Source organism: Anser cygnoides, chromosome 5, assembly GCF_040182565.1.
Source record: "Anser cygnoides isolate HZ-2024a breed goose chromosome 5, Taihu_goose_T2T_genome, whole genome shotgun sequence".
In the NCBI taxonomy this organism is placed as follows: domain Eukaryota; kingdom Metazoa; phylum Chordata; class Aves; order Anseriformes; family Anatidae; genus Anser; species Anser cygnoides.
The window spans coordinates 17,782,042-17,799,164 of NC_089877.1; the positions used below are offsets into that span (position 1 = coordinate 17,782,042).

The 17,123-nt window shown below is 43.6% G+C and overlaps 1 protein-coding gene and 1 long non-coding RNA gene across 4 annotated transcripts in view; one reads left to right on the plus strand and one right to left on the minus strand.

Moving 5' to 3' along the window:
* ABTB2 (ankyrin repeat and BTB domain containing 2) overlaps window positions 1-17,123 on the plus strand; it is a 164,595-nt gene that overhangs the window by 140,755 nt on the left and 6,717 nt on the right. For all 3 annotated transcript variants that reach the window (XM_048058842.2, XM_013194640.3, XM_013194632.3), the window contains 8 exons: window positions 785-937; window positions 6,112-6,277; window positions 9,712-9,801; window positions 10,292-10,393; window positions 12,002-12,098; window positions 13,303-13,438; window positions 15,318-15,544; window positions 16,262-16,440. In XM_048058842.2, the coding sequence (XP_047914799.1) occupies window positions 785-937; window positions 6,112-6,277; window positions 9,712-9,801; window positions 10,292-10,393; window positions 12,002-12,098; window positions 13,303-13,438; window positions 15,318-15,544; window positions 16,262-16,440 (1,150 nt within the window). The remainder of the gene's footprint in view (window positions 1-784; window positions 938-6,111; window positions 6,278-9,711; window positions 9,802-10,291; window positions 10,394-12,001; window positions 12,099-13,302; window positions 13,439-15,317; window positions 15,545-16,261; window positions 16,441-17,123) is intronic.
* Window positions 1,159-16,360, minus strand: LOC125182198 (uncharacterized). Its single transcript, XR_007161414.2, has 2 exons — window positions 16,220-16,360; window positions 1,159-12,176 (listed from the first exon to the last, which is right to left on the minus strand). It is a non-coding gene; the product is annotated as an uncharacterized lncRNA (long non-coding RNA).

Genomic DNA, 17,123 nt, shown 5'->3' on the forward strand with positions numbered 1-17,123 from the left:
TTTGTTGTGATGGTATACGGGTATTCTTCCCCAGCAATGCCTCCATTTTAGTTATCTCTTTAATTCTACTCATTCACCCCTAAGTCCAAAGTATGTCAACTGTTTTTGCTGGCATAAAAACAAAGCTGCAACAGTTCTGCAGTGGTCTCAAAGGGTCAGTTGTGCAAAACTGGAGGCTGGAGCTCTGCATGGAAGAAATGCAGAATGTGAAAAGCCACCAGATAGTGACAATATAACAAAGATCAAGGGAGGGAGCACTGAAATAGACTGGTTCAACTGAAGTGTCAAATAATCAACAATATTTTTTTAAAATCGAGGATATCAGGTGAGGGGTGGAGCAGCCCGTACATTTGGATTATGTGGAACGACAGGCACAAATACTATACAGGGTACACAGGTGAGATGACAGCACTTCTGATCCAAAATAACGCACCAGCCACTTGGGCTGGGGGAACTGAGCTCAGCTACTAGTAGGAGCAGGCTGCTTACATTCAGTATGGGCCTGTTTCCCACAGGGCACAGCGTACAGCACAAAGCTGGCGTGTCCTGACACGACCCCGTTTTGGATAAGAAGCAGTTCAGATAACCAGGGCTGAGCAGTTCCAGTTCTTTCACCTGCTGCGACCTGCCGAGCAGAGGGACAGAGTCTGCCTCTGCAGGATGGGTTTTACCTGCTTCTGCCTCCCCTGAGCAGGCCCAGGAAGCAATGAGGTGTGCCGTTGAATCTCAGTAGCAGATATCAGACCGATGTTAATTACGATGCCTTTTTTCCTTGTTTACACAGCCCCTTCATGCTTCTGCCACCGCTGATGGAGTGGATGCGAGTAGCTATCACCTACGCTGAGCACCGGCGCAGTCTAACAGTGGACAGTGACGACATCAGGCAGACAGCCAGACTGCTCCTACCTGGGCTGGACTGCGAGCCCCGGCAGCTAAAGTATGTGGACTGAGCTTTATAAGCAGCTGAAGTAATTGTAACCTTTACAATGTTTTTCTTTCTGTATTTCATGAGAGCAGGATCTCAAAATACTATATGGGCAACACACGCTCACCTTCTTAGTGCTCCAGAGATAAAGGAGCTTTGGCCAAACGCTGTAGCTGGGATAGAAAGATTTTGTCATGCCAAAAGTTGTGTAGGAAGAATGAGATAGAGACAGATTGAAATACAAGTGTCTGTTCGTTTATGCTTTGGTCTTAATTACAAGATAATTCTTTGCTTTCTGAGATAACCTTGATGAAAAGTATAAGTACTTTTTTTAAAATCCTCCTCCTCTCACAAGGATTGAACAGGGATTTATAATTAGCTTGGTTCATTACCACATCATAGATATTTTATTCAGTGTTTGTAGTCTCTTTAAGTTGCTCTCATTAACACTGCTTTTGATATCAGAGTTATATCTTGAACATTAGCGCAAGGTAAATTCTTGCTTCTCAAATGAATTTTGCACCCCATATTAACTGTGGGTTAAATGAGTGGGCTGGACACGTTAATAACAATGAATACTACTTTTATCATGCTCTTAAGTGATGAAATGATTAGCTGAACAGATATACGATATATGTTATTACTATTAGAATTCTTTTTCATGAACAAGAGAAGCAACGAGAGGCTTTTAATCAGGAGTCCTCCATCTGTTTTTGTTGCTTTTTACTTTACCTTTGGCAGCCAAGAAGGCTCTTGCTTTTTGCTACGTCTCTGTCTCCCCATTTGTGAAATGAGGGATACTACTTAGTAGCCACAAAATCTAATGCAAAGCTAAATTAGTTGGTAAGTATGCTGGTGCAATTAGATGACTGAACTCTGCTCCAAGCTCATTCGTGGCATGTCTGCTATTTCTGACTCTGCCAGATATGATAACGCAGGCTGAGACTGTTCCATATAGCTGCACTTTAAAGGGACAAAGCGACATAGCTACGGAAGCTACGAGGTGGCACCCTTTGAAGCTACGTCTGCCCTGTAGCCGCCCGCACTGCTCCTGCCAGGTCAGCCAGGCGGGTGAGCTCAAAGTGCTGCGGACCCGCTGGGTCTCTGCTGGGAGCTGGTACCTCAGGGCTGCGTGGCAGGAAGGAGCAGCTTTCCGAATGTTTCCTCGGCTGCAGCCGACTCCTGGTCCTGTTCTCAGCTGCCACTTGCTGCCTTTCTCCTCAGGTGTGGTACCTGACTGACAGAGTGCTGCCAGTGTTTTTTAAAAGCCAACTTAAACAGATGATCCATGGGAATTGTGTACACTGAAAGGAAGCAGCTGGGCTTTGTGTCCACAAAGCGGGAATTGTGCACTTAGTCCAGGAGCCTGTAGCATGTTTCGTTTCCTTTTACTTGGCCAATATACGTGTGCTCAGTGTCAATTAAAGCACAAGTTGCTCAGGTTTATGAGTGGATGGTAGGTGCTAGTTAATGTGGACTAAGCTAATGTTACATATGTGCCTAATTCTTGCCAAAACCTTTGAAATTCTCTGTTGAACAGTACCATAGAAGGCTAAACTAATTACAAGCACTTCCAATCAGTTCCATAATTTTTCTTTTGATCTCACCTTTATAAAGACGCTTGCTTTCAAAACTGAATCCACACCTTCTACTCTTTCTCTGCACTTTTTTTTTTGGGGGGGGGGGGGGAGGAAAAAGAAGGCAGGGATTTGGGTGTTTGTTTTTTGCTTCTGATACGAGCTAAAAGGGAAGACTTAGCCTTGCTTAACTTGGTTGATGAAGTTAAGCTTGATCAGATCTTTGTTCTGAACTGTCTTGCCTGACTATTATTTTCAGAGGCCTAAGGATGTTCTGTGATGTGTGGCATGAGATAAAGAACACTGTCTTTTTGCTGCATGAAAGAATTAAACTAACAGAAAAAATATGAGGAGAGAGATGTGCCTCATTTGCAAATGCCTGTTATATCATCCTGTAAAGCAGTCATCTGTATCCAGCAATTACAACGCATTTAAGGGAAAGGAAGTCTTGGAACGGAAGCCAAATTTATCCCTGGCTAGCTGTGTGACAACAGGCAAATTGCAAATAGCTTTTCCTTATGACACACAGACTAAAAGTCCAATAGTGATAGTTCCTTGCAGCAGTGATGCATCAGATAGGGTATGTTGAAAACTGTGAAAAAGAAGTTGTGCAGAAGAACAAAGTGCAGTTAGGATAACCTGAAATTTCGACCTCTAATATCTCTTCTCTGACACAGACTGCTTGGGCAGCATAGTTATCTAGAGCTACTGTTTGTGTCTTAGTGGATAAAGCCTTCAAATACGATGCTCTCGATTTGTTTGCCACATGATTTATAAACATCTTCTGTACTCACCTATTACTGGTTAAATGATAATGTAAGTGGGGAAATGCTAGATTGCAGAGAGCTTTGTTTCTTTTCCACCTACCTAAATATAATTTTAATATTGCTTTCATCGTACGCTATTTTTTGTATTGTTCCCTCTCTGCAGGCCAAATTTAAATCACTCACTACCAATAGCCTCCCTGCGTGGAGCAACTTGTTTGTGAAGTCCGAGGAGCACACCAGGCTCCTTGCTCCTACCTCTTCAAGCCATCCTGTCCCAAACTGAGACCTCAGCCCCCTTCCCTTCCCTGCAATCAGGGCTCTGCGCCCCCAGGTTCCTCAGTCCAGCTTCAGTTCTCCAGTTATCCCCAGGCACAGCTCAGAGCACGTGGGAGCTGCCATCTGGGCAGCTGCTTGAGCACAGGCTTTACCCTAGGAAGCAAGCAAGGGTTTGCCTCTCTCCTCCACAGGATAACAACTCACGCATGGAAAACCTGCTGTGGGTACAGCTGCTGCACAGCAGTTGTGCATCTGTGAGCTCTTTCCCGCTGGCTCTCGGAGGATGCTCTAACTTTTATCACACTCTAAAAGAAAAAGCGATTTCGCCTCTATCGTAGGCAAGCACGCTGTCAAGCAACTACTGCAGAACAGCAAAGGTGTAGTCAACTTGCGCTGGGAAGTTGTGCATAGGCTGTGCCCCAGGAGTAAAGCCCCCAGAACTTCACATTGCTGCACCTGAACTTGCCTGCCTGCAGCTGCCTGCTGGCAGCTCCAGGCCACGCACTACAGCCCACCTTTTTGCCCCATCCCTCTGATAGCTCCAGGCAACTGCTTTGTTTTGCTGCTCGCTCGGCAGGGCTCATCAGTGAACTGTCCCCCTGCTCCACCAGTGCGTGTAAATAGCACTGAGTGGGATCGCACCTGTTAGCAAGACAGAAACAATGCGCAAAGACAGGTACCATCTCTTTAAGAACTTCATTTATTTTCTGAGGTTCAACGGCTTTCAAGTTTATGTCTTTCTATTTCACTTGTTTGCATTAGGATGATGATTATTATAATACAGCTATGGTATCATAATTATAAAATACTGTAGTATTGTGATACTGTACCAATTACCTTGACAGAACAAGACTATTAATTGGCTAGTTTAGCTTGAGGACTTGTGTATGTCTAACAGTAAGCCTTACCTTACTGTCATCTTGTGCTCTGTGCTGCATGTGTCCTAATCTAGTATCTGGATGCTTCCAAGATCTTGTCTTCCCATCAAATACTTGCACGCAGCTGCCTGGGAGCTACATTTATTCACAGATGTATCTCCAAAGAGCTGGTGACTCCAGGGCTGTCACTTTGCACCCTGGTGTAGTTCCTCTCTGAGAGCAGCTGCGGTGAGATGCTGGTTTCCCATGTGCAGTGTGACCGGTCACCAGGCTGGGGAGTGAGTTTTGTTAACTCAGCATATTGTTCGTTGCATCTGGTCACCATTTGTCATCAATGCAAGTTCAGAAGCATACAAAATGACCAGCTGAATTAATACTTGCATAAGATTCATCCTGAGTCTTCTAAGTGAAGTGATGAGTGTTTTACTTATCTGGCAGGCCATACAAAGTTTCCAGAAGAGGTTAGCCCCGTTGAAAGAGTCTCATTTTTCAAAGGAACTTGGCAGGCTAATATTGCACTTACTGAGAGTTCGCACTAGAGCCTGTGCTGAAAACCAGACAACGAGTAGAGGAGGCACTCGCCCTGAAATAACATCAAAGGGCTGACCATATCAGTACTCAGCTGAGATAGGAAGTGCCTCCAAGTTGGGAATGCTTCTTCAGCGAAGGAGATAGACCTCCAGGTTTGGAATTCAGAAGTCTCTCAGCAGATAACCAGATGATTTACAGTAATCTCTGAACTCCTTCCAAATGAGATAAAGGTTGTTTGATAGTCAGCTAGAGGATAAGGATTTAACAGAAACTCATAGAAATGTTAGCACACTTCCTTTGAGGCATTGGAAGAGAGTTGAGAATGATTTTGATTTGACTTTTTGGTTGGTTGGTTTGTTTTTGATTTTGAATTTGATTTTTTTTTCTCCAGAAAAGAATCTGAGGAGTAAGGATCATTATCTTATTTTAGAAATATCTTTTATTTCAAAATAATAGTCTGGTGGTCAGACAACATAATTGTTTCATCCTAGTACTATCACCTGACTGGTATTTTATGTATATGTACACCTTCTTTCCACCTTTTTCCTTCTTAGAATATGTTTTTGTATGTTTGATGGGCTACCATACGATGTGATATCACAAATGATATATAGCTAATTAGTTAAAGAAAATTTTATTTATTTATCACGAGAAGCAGAATTAATGAAATCTGGTTGCTGCAGGTGTGCATCCTGTGACCCTTCTCCCACCACAACCTCACTGCTGTAGAAGCCGAAGGTGTTCAGTGCCCATTTCAGAACAGGCATATCCTGGCATCCCTTTGCTGTTCTGCTGGTGAAGGTGTAGCACAAGCAGTGCCTGGTCCAGAGACACCCTTGTAGTGACGGGCTGAGTGGCAAGGAATAAGGATTTCTTTCTGCCTTTCTCTCAGAGGAGGGCACCAGTGAAGTTCCTCTGCTTGGGCTCGTCTCTCTTCTCTCAGTATTTATATGAATTTACTATCTCTAAGAACAAAATCTTCCGTCTCCAATATGATTGAAGATAGCCAGATTTTTCAGAAATGATTACACAGTGGGGAAAGTATGCACTAGGTAAAACTGTGACATTAAATAAGCCTGATTTCTGAGACAGGGAGAGAGATGTGGAAAAAAAAATAAAAAAAGACCAAAATCCAGAAATTATTTTATCCTTTACAGACCTGAATGCTGCTTTAGTTCCTTCCGGAGACTGGATGCTAAGGCTGCTACCGAAAAATTCCAGCAGGATCTGGGTTTCCGAATGTTAAACTGCGGAAGGACAGATCTGATCAATCAAGCAATAGATGCACTAGGACCCGATGGAGTTAACACCATGGATGATCAGGTATGCGCACACAAAAAATTCTTTGTATGACCAAATTGTGTGTTCCTTTCTGTGTAGCAAATCAATGTGTGAAGTCTTAAGCGTTAGTTGCCTCTCAGTGTCTTTTCTAAGTCCATCTGGTGTTTTATTCTGAGAACGTATCTCTTAAATAAAAAAAAAAGTAAGTCCCCCCTCATGCCACCTCCTGAAAAGCCAGTCAAAGCCTAGAGTGAATTGTTTCTTTATCAGCTGGAATGCAGGGCTGTTCCTTGGATGGCGTGTCTCAGACACTGATGGAAGACAGGTTAATATGCTGGCTGCAAATGGAAAGTCTGATGTTGTCTTAATGCTGAGACAATGTCAAAACAAAGTGGTTTTTGCCAGTGACACTCTCTTCTGGTTCAACAGCCGAAATCCTGTGTGGGTCAGTGATGAGCGACCAAAAGGTATTGCTGTCTGATGGCTTTCAGGTTGCCCGTGTGAAGTGAATTGTGTGTTCTCGGTACAGTCTGGTATAACAAACAGCACAGAGAACCCCAGTGGCATTGGTATCCATTGGTATTAGCTTTGCTGAAAGCTCACTGTGCCGATGTGTCTTTTTTTGTTTGTTTTTACCTGTTCCCTGCTCAGCTAGATTTAAGTATGGGGACTTGGTAGCCTGGTAAGTCTTTGGCTGCTTCTGCTGTCAGTCCCATCAAGTAACAGCAGAGTCTGTTCTCTGGGGCATAATTCAAAGCGTTGAATTAGCTTTTAATTAAAAAAAAAAAGAAAAAAAACACCTCCCCCAAATAAACACTCATTATAGCTGTCACAGCAACGAGAATGAGCTGTCATGTCTCAGAAACAATAGGATATTTATCAGTAGGAAGGATTTACATACAAGTAGAGAGGTTTTCTCATAGGCTGTGTGATACTGTGTTTTAGTGCTGTGGCACTTCAGACCGAATTCTGAAATTGGCACATCTTCCATGGTTCTTTCTACCATCCTGCAATTTAAAAGAAGGTAGGAATATGTATGCAAATATGATCAGAATTGCTGCTGCACAAGTCTCCATTTAAGTATGTAGTTGCCTTATTTACATACCCCATATAATGAGTTTTGTGGTCACAGAGGTAGGGTATCATTTCACAGGTGCCCTTGACATTCACTTTATTAAAGTGACACTGGTGGCAGATTTATTTTATGAATAAAGTAAGTCTGCCACTTACTTCCTTTATTATTTTTTTTCTTAAGTTTTTGCAGTTTTGGCTTATGTAGCCCTAAGGACTTTCATTCTTCCAAAGCAGAACTGCTGTATTCTTGCTCTGGTATTTTGCACTGTGAACCTTAGTATCCTGGCACTGGTGCCAAGCCAATCACTTCTCACTGAGGGACATTTTTTACCTGTCTACAGCAAGCCAGCTGTTTCGCTTTTTTTTTATACATAAGGACCCTGCATTGTAGGCAACTCGCTGGAAAGGTTGAGGACTGTATTTATCACTTATATGTCACTTATTTATGGTCTTGTTATCATCCTGCTGCTGTCTTCCTCTAGCCAGTCCTACTGTGAACAGGGAGATCGTACAGCACTGGCAGCTCTGTTGTCTTTGCAGAGTGCTGCTCCCATGTTTCAAAACAGTGTTTTGGTAGTGACCAAGGAGGGCAACACGTCTCTCTTTGGAGACAGAGCTGCTCTGAAATTCTCCACGTCAGTGATTCTGGAGCAACTCATAATTTCAACTCAGCAAGCAACCTCCATCACACTACCAACCACAGAGAGAATTAAATCCAAACACTTAGCAGTGAACTCTGACGTAACTGGAATATGAAACCCAATCTGAACTTTGCAGCTAGCTTTTGTTTTCCCCTTCCTGTAATGCCAGTATGCCTGATTCAGGGATAACTGATGTAGGCACAGCAACAGAAAGCAGGTCTGAATGTCCTGTCATAGGATAGAACGTTGGACACTGGCACCTCATAAACTAAGTTGATGTATTTTGACTTCCTTTGGTAACGATGAGTCTTTTTAAAACAGTGCACAGTAGGCAAGCACCCCTGAGTCACTGCGAACAGGTGTGACTGCCTCTTGTGTGGCAAGTACAGCAAAAGGTTTTTTGCAAATCCTACCACTGGAATTGTTGGACTAATTTAGCATATAGCCTTTAGATCCAGGTTCAGGTTTTGACCACTCCCAGAATGTGAGCACATCCAGCATTAAGGTCTGTGTTCAGACCCACTTCTATACATCTGTGTGCATAGATAAATTTTGAGAGAGAGAGAGAGAACTCAGAATAGCTTCAGAAACCTGAACTTGGAGCAGGACCTTCCTTGTATTCGCTTCTAGCTGGTACGAAGCAGCTCTCTGTTTTCCTAACCCTTCAGATTGCATGAAACCAATCTCTTCTTCCCTATGAATACTGACTAGCAAGCAGGGAATGCAAAGCTGATATCGGAGGAGGGAAAAAAAATGCATCTATGTTAACCTGGTAGCTTAATAGAACCCTGACCATGTACAGGCTTGTGCCTGCCAACCCAAGTTTAGAATTCTCATGTTACCTGTCTATATTAGAGCTGGTCTCCCTCTCAAAGCCCCAGAAAACCAAACTCACCCATCCTCCCACCCCTGAAACGTCTTCGCAAATGCGTACGGCTGTCTCACGTGCAGGAGGATGGGAATTGTGGCTGTTTTGAAAAGATGCCTTTGCAGATACAGGACCAGAACTCCTCTGTGTGAACTTTACTTCTATTTTACGATACATCTGTCTAAAGACAAAGCTGTATTATTCATTCAGTTCATGCAGTTATATTATACACAATGAACTGCAGAAATACTACCTGTGGAAAATTCAAACAAAGTAATTAAGCGGGGGGAAACACTGTAGGACGTGAGCAGGAATGAATTTTACTAGGCCGTTTCCTTTCTGTCCTTGGCTACTCCTGAAATTAGCTCTGTAAGTAAGGCTCATTTCTCTCATAATTCATCTCTGAGCCGTCACAGTTTGTTGGTTAAGTAAAAAGAGAGAGGCAGATTTATGGGATTGAAATGCTGAAATATTGTGGCAAACAGGATTTTAGCAATGGGGATATGTTGCCAAATAAATTCATCTGCATACTTTTGTGTTGTTTTCTGCTTTCAGTTCATCTGGCTACAAATGATCCAAGAAATGCTATTTCTTTTTTGGCAGCCTCAGGAAAGCTCAAGAATTGTGGACAATACATGGCTGCGATTTTCAGCGATCCCTTTTGTATTCTTGCAGTCTTGTCCCCTAATTTTTTGTCCACATTGCTTTCCCATATTAATACATGGTGCCAGCTCTACACAGAAACCAGAATGTTTTCAACATGTGCGTGTGCTGTCCCTACACGTGCATGTGTGCACAGATACACACTGTGTGAGATTCAAACTCGGTGTACATGACAGATTCACTGTTGCAAGGTATAGAAAGGTAACCATTTTTTTTTTCCTTTCCTGAAGGGTATGACCCCACTAATGTACGCCTGTGCTGCTGGAGATGAAGCTATGGTCCAAATGCTTATAGATGCCGGAGCAAATTTAGATATCCCAGTAAGTAATGGAGGAAACTCTCACCAAAATTATTCATTCTTGATCTATAAATTAACAAGAGCAGCTAAGAAATCACTATGAAATCTCTTGTAGCAACTGAAGTCTTCCCTTCTGGAAGCTTTTACATTGGACTCAGAGCAAGGCATTTCTTTCAGAAATCACTGCTTCAGGGATTTGGGAGGGGGAGAAAAAATGTCAAAATCTCTTGGAGCACTCAGTGGCTGCAATTATGATTGGCAATGACAAGCCTAATAATAGGCACGGTGCGGGTAAAGGGGCTTCCTTCCTGAAAGAGCTGCCACTAGGAGAAACCAGCAAGCCCATTAAAAAGGCCCAGGGGACTGGACAGAGTGAGCAGTGCTGGCAGCATTTTCTAAATGACATTAGTTACCATTCCCTGGGGCTGTCACTTACAAAGGGAAAAGCCAGTTACGTAGAAATCTTAAGATACGCTGCAATGGTTAATAACTACCTGGTTTCTTTTGCCCAGGTTCCCAGCACCTCTCCGCGCTACCCTTCAGTCCATCCTGACAGTCGGCACTGGACTGCTCTCACCTTTGCTGTATTACATGGGCACATATCTGTCGTGCAGGTAAGCTGCGGAGATCCTCCGGTCGGGAACCGTTAAAGCAGACACTGAGGGACTGGCGTGCAGCACTGAGCTGAGTGCTGGGCAGCACCCTCACTGTCAGGTGGCTCGAGTATCTGCCCACTCCCTTTTCTATGGAATTAATGCAGGGAGTAGCAGAATAGTGTGGAATACCAGAAATCCTACCTGAACTTCAAGGGGAACTCAAAACTAATCACAGCAGGTAGTCAGCGGCTGCTGAATTTAATTTGCCTTCTGCTTAAAGGGAAAAGAAGATGTAAGCAAATGGAGGTTGCATACAGTCATTGTTTGTTTGTATACATTTGTAAATAATTATAAAGATTAGATCCCACCTGGCAATTTGCCAGTACAGCCTTTGGTATTACAAAGGTTGGACAGCCTTAATTTACAGGTGTGGTAGGAGTGTGATTCTCCCAGGAGATGTAGCCAGGTATATCAAAGTTCCTGCTGGACTGCATACCCACAATGTTTGTTTCTCTTATTTTGTTTAAAACTTCTAAAGACTACAAAAAATCTCCTTTGGCAACCATTCCTTAAAGGGTAGATGATAGCTTTCTGGAATCTGTGTGTGAAATCACCTTTGCAGTTAAGGCCTACCATGTGGTCATTGCATGGAATAGTTGGCATCTCAAAAGAAACAAACCAGCCCATGGGCAGCTGTCATGCTCTACAAACAGGTTTAAAATAAAAATGTGAATGTATGTGCTGTTAGTGCCAAGGCCAGTGTCAAATGGGGCCGGCTGAAGCTGTTCAGTTGTGACAGCGTTACACAATACAGCCATCTGGACTCCCACCCGCAGTGGAAGAACCTCCCCTGCAGGCAGGAGCCCAGCGCTCATCTTTGCTGCCAGGGGAGGGGGACGGCACCCATGGGGCTGCGGCGGGAAGCGGTGCTGTCTGGGTGCCCTGCTGCTGACTGCCTGCACTGCTCGGCCGTAAGAGATCTCACTGCCGTGTAGCCTTCTCCCCTGCATCTGGGAGATGCATAATTGCCACTGTGAGTAGCTCCTTGTGTTCAAAGAAAGCCGGTTCTGTGTGTGGCAACTCACTGAGGCTGCCAGGGTCTCCTTATGCAGGCTCCACGGGGCCTGAGAGACCAAGGGGGGACGTTTGGCCTCCAGGGCTAACTCCCTGAAGGTGTGTGCTGTTCCCTGCGCACAGCATGAAGCTAAATGATGGACTCCGTGTGCCCAAGAGAAGCTCTGATTGCAGAGTTCTTTGGAGTTGGGAAATTACAATAGCAAATCCAGATTCATAAATGAGATTTGAAAACAGATATTCCTCAAGCTGCCAGATGAGATTTTTTTTCCAGCATAAACTCTCAATTCAAAGTACAGTAAAACAACAGAAAATAAGAAGTCTCTAAACTGACATTCAAGCAGAGGCTTTAGCCCTAGGCTGATTAAAGAAATGCATGAGAAACTTGCCTTGCAATCCACACTTTGCTTCAGCCTTTGAGACGTTCCTTTTGTGCGCATGCACTCTTCATTATGAATCTACAGGTTTTCTTTTCTAACACACAGCCTCTTCTGTTAAGTCTTCCTAAATTGTTCTTTTCTCAACTCCTTGTCTTTAACGTGTCTGTTGCAGCTGCTCTTGGATGCTGGTGCCCATGTTGAGGGCTCTGCTGTTAACAGTGGAGAAGACAACTATGCTGAGACCCCGCTCCAACTGGCTTCAGCAGCAGGTAAGTTATGCACAGCCTCAGCACACTCCATCTTCTGCTACCACAGAACCACAACTGATTGATGCGCGGGTCAGGTGTCTGTAAAACATGTTAGGATTCACTGCATTTTGAAGGTACTGTGGATACAGTAAAGATATCAAGTTCAGTATCCACAAGCTGGATACTAAAGAGCCAGCACTTTTTTCATTTCTAAACCACTAGCAGAAACCCAGCCTGGGTTGGCAGTGACTATCAGCAGTCATCACGTGCAAGAGCTGATGGGCACTAAACGACTGTCCGCTTTTGCCAGCAGTACCAACACTCATCTCCTGCCAGTGGCCTCCACAGTAAAGCTAAAACAACTCCTTTGCATAGGGCACTGTCAAGAAACATAAAACAGCTACTGTCTAGCCTAGGCATGTCTTGGAACTAAATAACTTCCAGATGCAAAAATTAACAAGTTTAAATTCAGCCTAGGGAAAGAATAGCTTTTATATAAATTTGTTTTATTAATTTATTAAACAAATGTAAAATTCTGCATTTCTTCTACTTTGCTGTCATAACAGAAGTTTAGCATTCTGTGAACAAGTCTGTGCTAGCCTAAAAGTACCTGTTGTTTTTCAACACTTCTAGCCATTTTTTTTTCTGCTTCATTTTTGTGTCTTCATGAAGATGAGTCTCTGCTTTACTCTGCTCCAAGTTCTACTGAAGGGATAAAAAAAATGGCCTCTTCCCTTCCCAGTAACAGATACACATTGTGCTAGGTCTCTTGCCACCACTCACTACTATAACCAATGAAAACGGTGGAAAAGAGGCCCAGCTGAATGTGAACTGCACCAATACACTTGTCTGCAAGGTGATTTTACAGAAGCTGTGGTCAGCAAGTGCAGCATACAGCAGCTCCCTTCTGACCTTCTCTGTTAACCTCACCCACCAGCAGCTGAACAGCTGAGACTCTGCTCGTGTGTACTGGAAGTGCCAGACCAATTTCTCTTTCCACCTGTAGCTAGTTGTGCACTCTTACATAGTTTGGCTGCTTTGTGACTCTGTTCCTCCCTCTCAGAGATGCTATGAAGCCTAGTGCATTCTTGCAGGATGCTCTGAAAGCACTAGTTGTCAGCACAAAAGTTGCTAGTACAGCCTGCCTGCTAACAGCCCTATGTTATGCTTTCAAAGGGGTAACAGGCACGGAGTCACCACTGTATTTCTGTCAATTGTTTCCTAGGGAACTACGAGTTGGTCAGCTTATTACTAAGCAGGGGTGCCGATCCCCTCCTGAGCATGCTGGAAGTCAACAGTATGTCTTCATCACTTCACGAAGATATGAATTGTTTCAGTCATTCAGCTGCGCATGGGCACAGGTAAAGCTCCATTCATGTTCAGTAGAGTGGTTTTGCCTAAGGCTATCGCACTGTAGGTACTCCTATGTGACTTTGTATTGGGTGTCTTGTGCACAAATCCCTGGGTGTGCAGCTCAGAAGATGGTATTAAGGCTCTGCTGATAGCAACCATTTTTTTTCTAGGGCAGCTCAGTATCTCAGGTTACTCTGATTCTGATGTAGATAGTGCTGGTTGTGAGCATTTGGGGGACTGAATGAATCTTTAAGCCCGTAGATGCTTTCTGTTACATCCCTTTGAGGAAAAAAATTATGCAAGATTTTCATTATTCAGTAACAGTAACTTTGAAAAAAGGAATTATATCTTAGTCAAAAGCACAAAATGCAAAAGAAAGGTTTCTGTTTGCTTTTTCACTCATTTGCTGGAATATCTCCGTGGCACTGAGGGCTAACAGAGCTGGTTCTAGGCTATACGTGAGTTCCACTTATGGGCCGGTTATAGAAATAGCAGTTCACATGCTAAGACAGACCCTAATCACGTCAAGGAGGTGGGAAAAATAAACTGCTATAGATTTCAGTTGGCTGCATCTCTGGTTTCTGGATAACCAACCAAGAGATCAGTCATTTAAAACACAGAAAAAACTAGACTGGGCTTTCAACCCCTGCTTTGCAGGGTGGTTGTTTAGAAATAAGACATTACTTACAAACTCATGGAGAAATCCTTTTGTTCCCGGAAAAAAATGTCAGCACAATGAGCCAATTAAAACAGGCCCAAACCACCCATGTAGCTGGGGTACGTGATATCCAGAGGGTCTTGCAGCGTTACAGCCTGCCTTTCTTGCAACAGGCTAAATAGCAGCTATCTTGCTTGTGCATAGATGTGCTTTACAGTAGTGCCAGAAGTGCACCTCCAGGTACAGCACACATCTGGCTACACTAGCAAAAACATCCCCAGTTCAAATGAGGCCCAAACTCAGCGAAGCTGGAACAGCCTAATGCTGTTATTTACAGTGGAGAACTCCACAAACACTGCTCTGTTCCCAGCTCTGTTCCGCTCCCACAATCTGCTGTGACTTCCAACCACGCAAACTGAAAGCCAAGGCTTATTCTCCTGTCAGGTAGGGGAAGGTGATGTAAAGCACAAAACTACCCAGTTTTAGCCCTACGGCGTAACGTGGGTGCAAAGAGAGCACCAGCTAGCGGCAATTCAGTGTCACAGCCGAGTATTTCGGGTGGACTCCCTGGGATGGGGAATGTCTGTTGCAGATGGCTCCAGCTGTCTGCAGGGAGACCAATGATGCAAGCTTTCTAAAGTGACTGTTTGGACACAAGAAATCCTCCTTCTTGCAACTGCTGTGTGAAATTCCAAACCAGAAAATTCTCCCTGGATTTAGCGATGCAGAACTATCATTTTTTATGGTTTCTATTTACTGATACAGGAAACAAGTCTGACTAAAACAACAGTGCTTGAAGATGGTCATTTGGGGAAACAGCAAGGGTTCTAACAGACAGTCTTTGGTAATTCTTACTTCAGACCTTAAGATGTTACCCCACTTAGAGCTGGCAGAAAGAAGTGCACTTCTTCTATACGTGTTCCAAAGTATAGACTGCAATAAAAATCAGTTTGCCCCCAACGCTCTGAAACATTCCCTGTTTCTGCTAAGGTACAAGAGCACATGGCATTCTTTTGTCCTTGCTTTCAGGGCATCAATTTCTAGCTGGAGGAGTGAAGAAGGATAAGCACCTTAAAGCATCTCCGTATCTGCCAGATGTCTGTCAAAACCTGACTCTTTGGGAAGGAAATTATTTGCTACGCTAGACCTCTAAACTTAAATCACCACAGTCCTGCCTGAATTATTGCTATTTCATTTATCCATAAATGATACACCTTTCTCTTCCTCAGGAACGTTCTGCGCAAGCTCCTGACCCAGCCCCAGCAACTGAAGGGAGATGTCCTCTCACTGGAGGAGATTTTAGCTGAAGGAGTGGAGAGCGACACCTCCAGCCAGGGCAGCTCCAACGAGGGACAAGTCAGGCTATGCAAAACCAGAATGAAGGCCCTGCAGGAGGCCATGTACTACAGTGCTGAGCACGGCTACGTAGACATCACCATGGAGCTCAGGGCGCTTGGTAAGGGGTTTTCTTTATTATTATTTTTTTTTAAGTGTCATTCTCACATGTAGGGAATGAAAAGCTTTTTCCTTTGTCCATTTCATTTAGCATCTGTAACCCCGACTGCAGAGCTACCATAAGTTTATGGGAAACAGCTATACGTAATTTAAATTTTAAAAGTGTTTTGTCCGTCACTTTTGGCTAGACCCTCAGTTTCCAATAACCAAAAGCAAGCCGCACATCTCTTCATCAGGTAGTCTGTGTTAGAGAGGCCAGTCTCAAAAACGAAGATAACATCAGAGATTAAGTGGTTTAAGGTGGAAGAGCAGATTTGATCTAAAGGTAGGAAAGAGAAGCTTTGAAGTTCGTGTTCTAGACCGTTACAGGCAACTAGGAGAAGTGACCTCACACTCTGTGTAGGGTTAGGTATTCATACAAGTTTCGTTCAAATTGACTTGTGGCTCTGACTGCTGATGAAGCTGAATACACAATAGGGAGTCTCTGGCCCTTAACAACCAGCAGCAAATTCTAGCTCGTGGTCCTGATACCAGTCCTCTGCTGTTGTAGACAAGTCACTTAACCTGTCAGTGACCCAGCTCAGTCACCTTTAATGCATCTACTGTAAAGAAATGTGTAAAGATCTACTTCAGTGCTGCTAGGTGCTAGTATCTACTAACAGAGGTCTCTACTCACTTATTTCTGCATTCATCATCTTTCTCTTCGTTATGGCTGCAGGAGTCCCATGGAAGCTCCATGTGTGGATCGAGTCCCTACGGACAACCTTCTACCAGTCTCGCTACTCAGTTGTACAGACCCTCTTACGGGAATTTGTCACTATTAAAGAAGAAGACTACAATGAAGAACTGGTTAATGAAGGGTTGCAGCTCATGTTTGATATCCTCAAAACCAGCAAAGTAATCATAACTTTGGTAACAGTATCAAAACCAAGCGGTCCAGCCATGTCTTTTGCTATTGTATAAGCCAGGGCACACCAAAAACAAGTGAACGCGTGTGCAAAGTCCCCGTGAGCTATGGTATGATGTCCCTGACAGCATCCATCTAAGTTCACATACAGCCCAGTGAGAGAGAATCATAAAAGCAGCCCTCAGAATATAGATATTAATTTCAATAGAAGTGAACCTTATTCTGTTCAAGTCTAGTTCAGCAACTGGTTTTTGAAACAATGTGACTATAACAAGAATCATTATCAATGCAGTACTGGACAAGTCAGGTTATTTCAGTAGTATCTTTTAGGACCTTTCTGAACAATGCTTTTGTTCAGCAACATTTTCCTTCTACTTTTCTCTCTTATTTAAAGGTTGCCTAGGACTGCTTTTTCATTGCTTTTCAAGGCACACATAGGATATATTTATCCATAGTCTGTAGTTTAGCTGTCCCGTGTTCCAGATAAGTTCATCCTGTTTCTACCATGTTCTCTTCCAAGAGGCTGTTGCCCTTTGTGTTACAAGAAGGGGGGTGCCTGCTTTCTGACTGGAAAGGACACATTAGAAATGCACAGAGGGGGGTGCTGAGGGGTTTATACTGCCCTGACGTCTCCATAATTGGTCATTACAACATACATTGTAACTATCCTTTA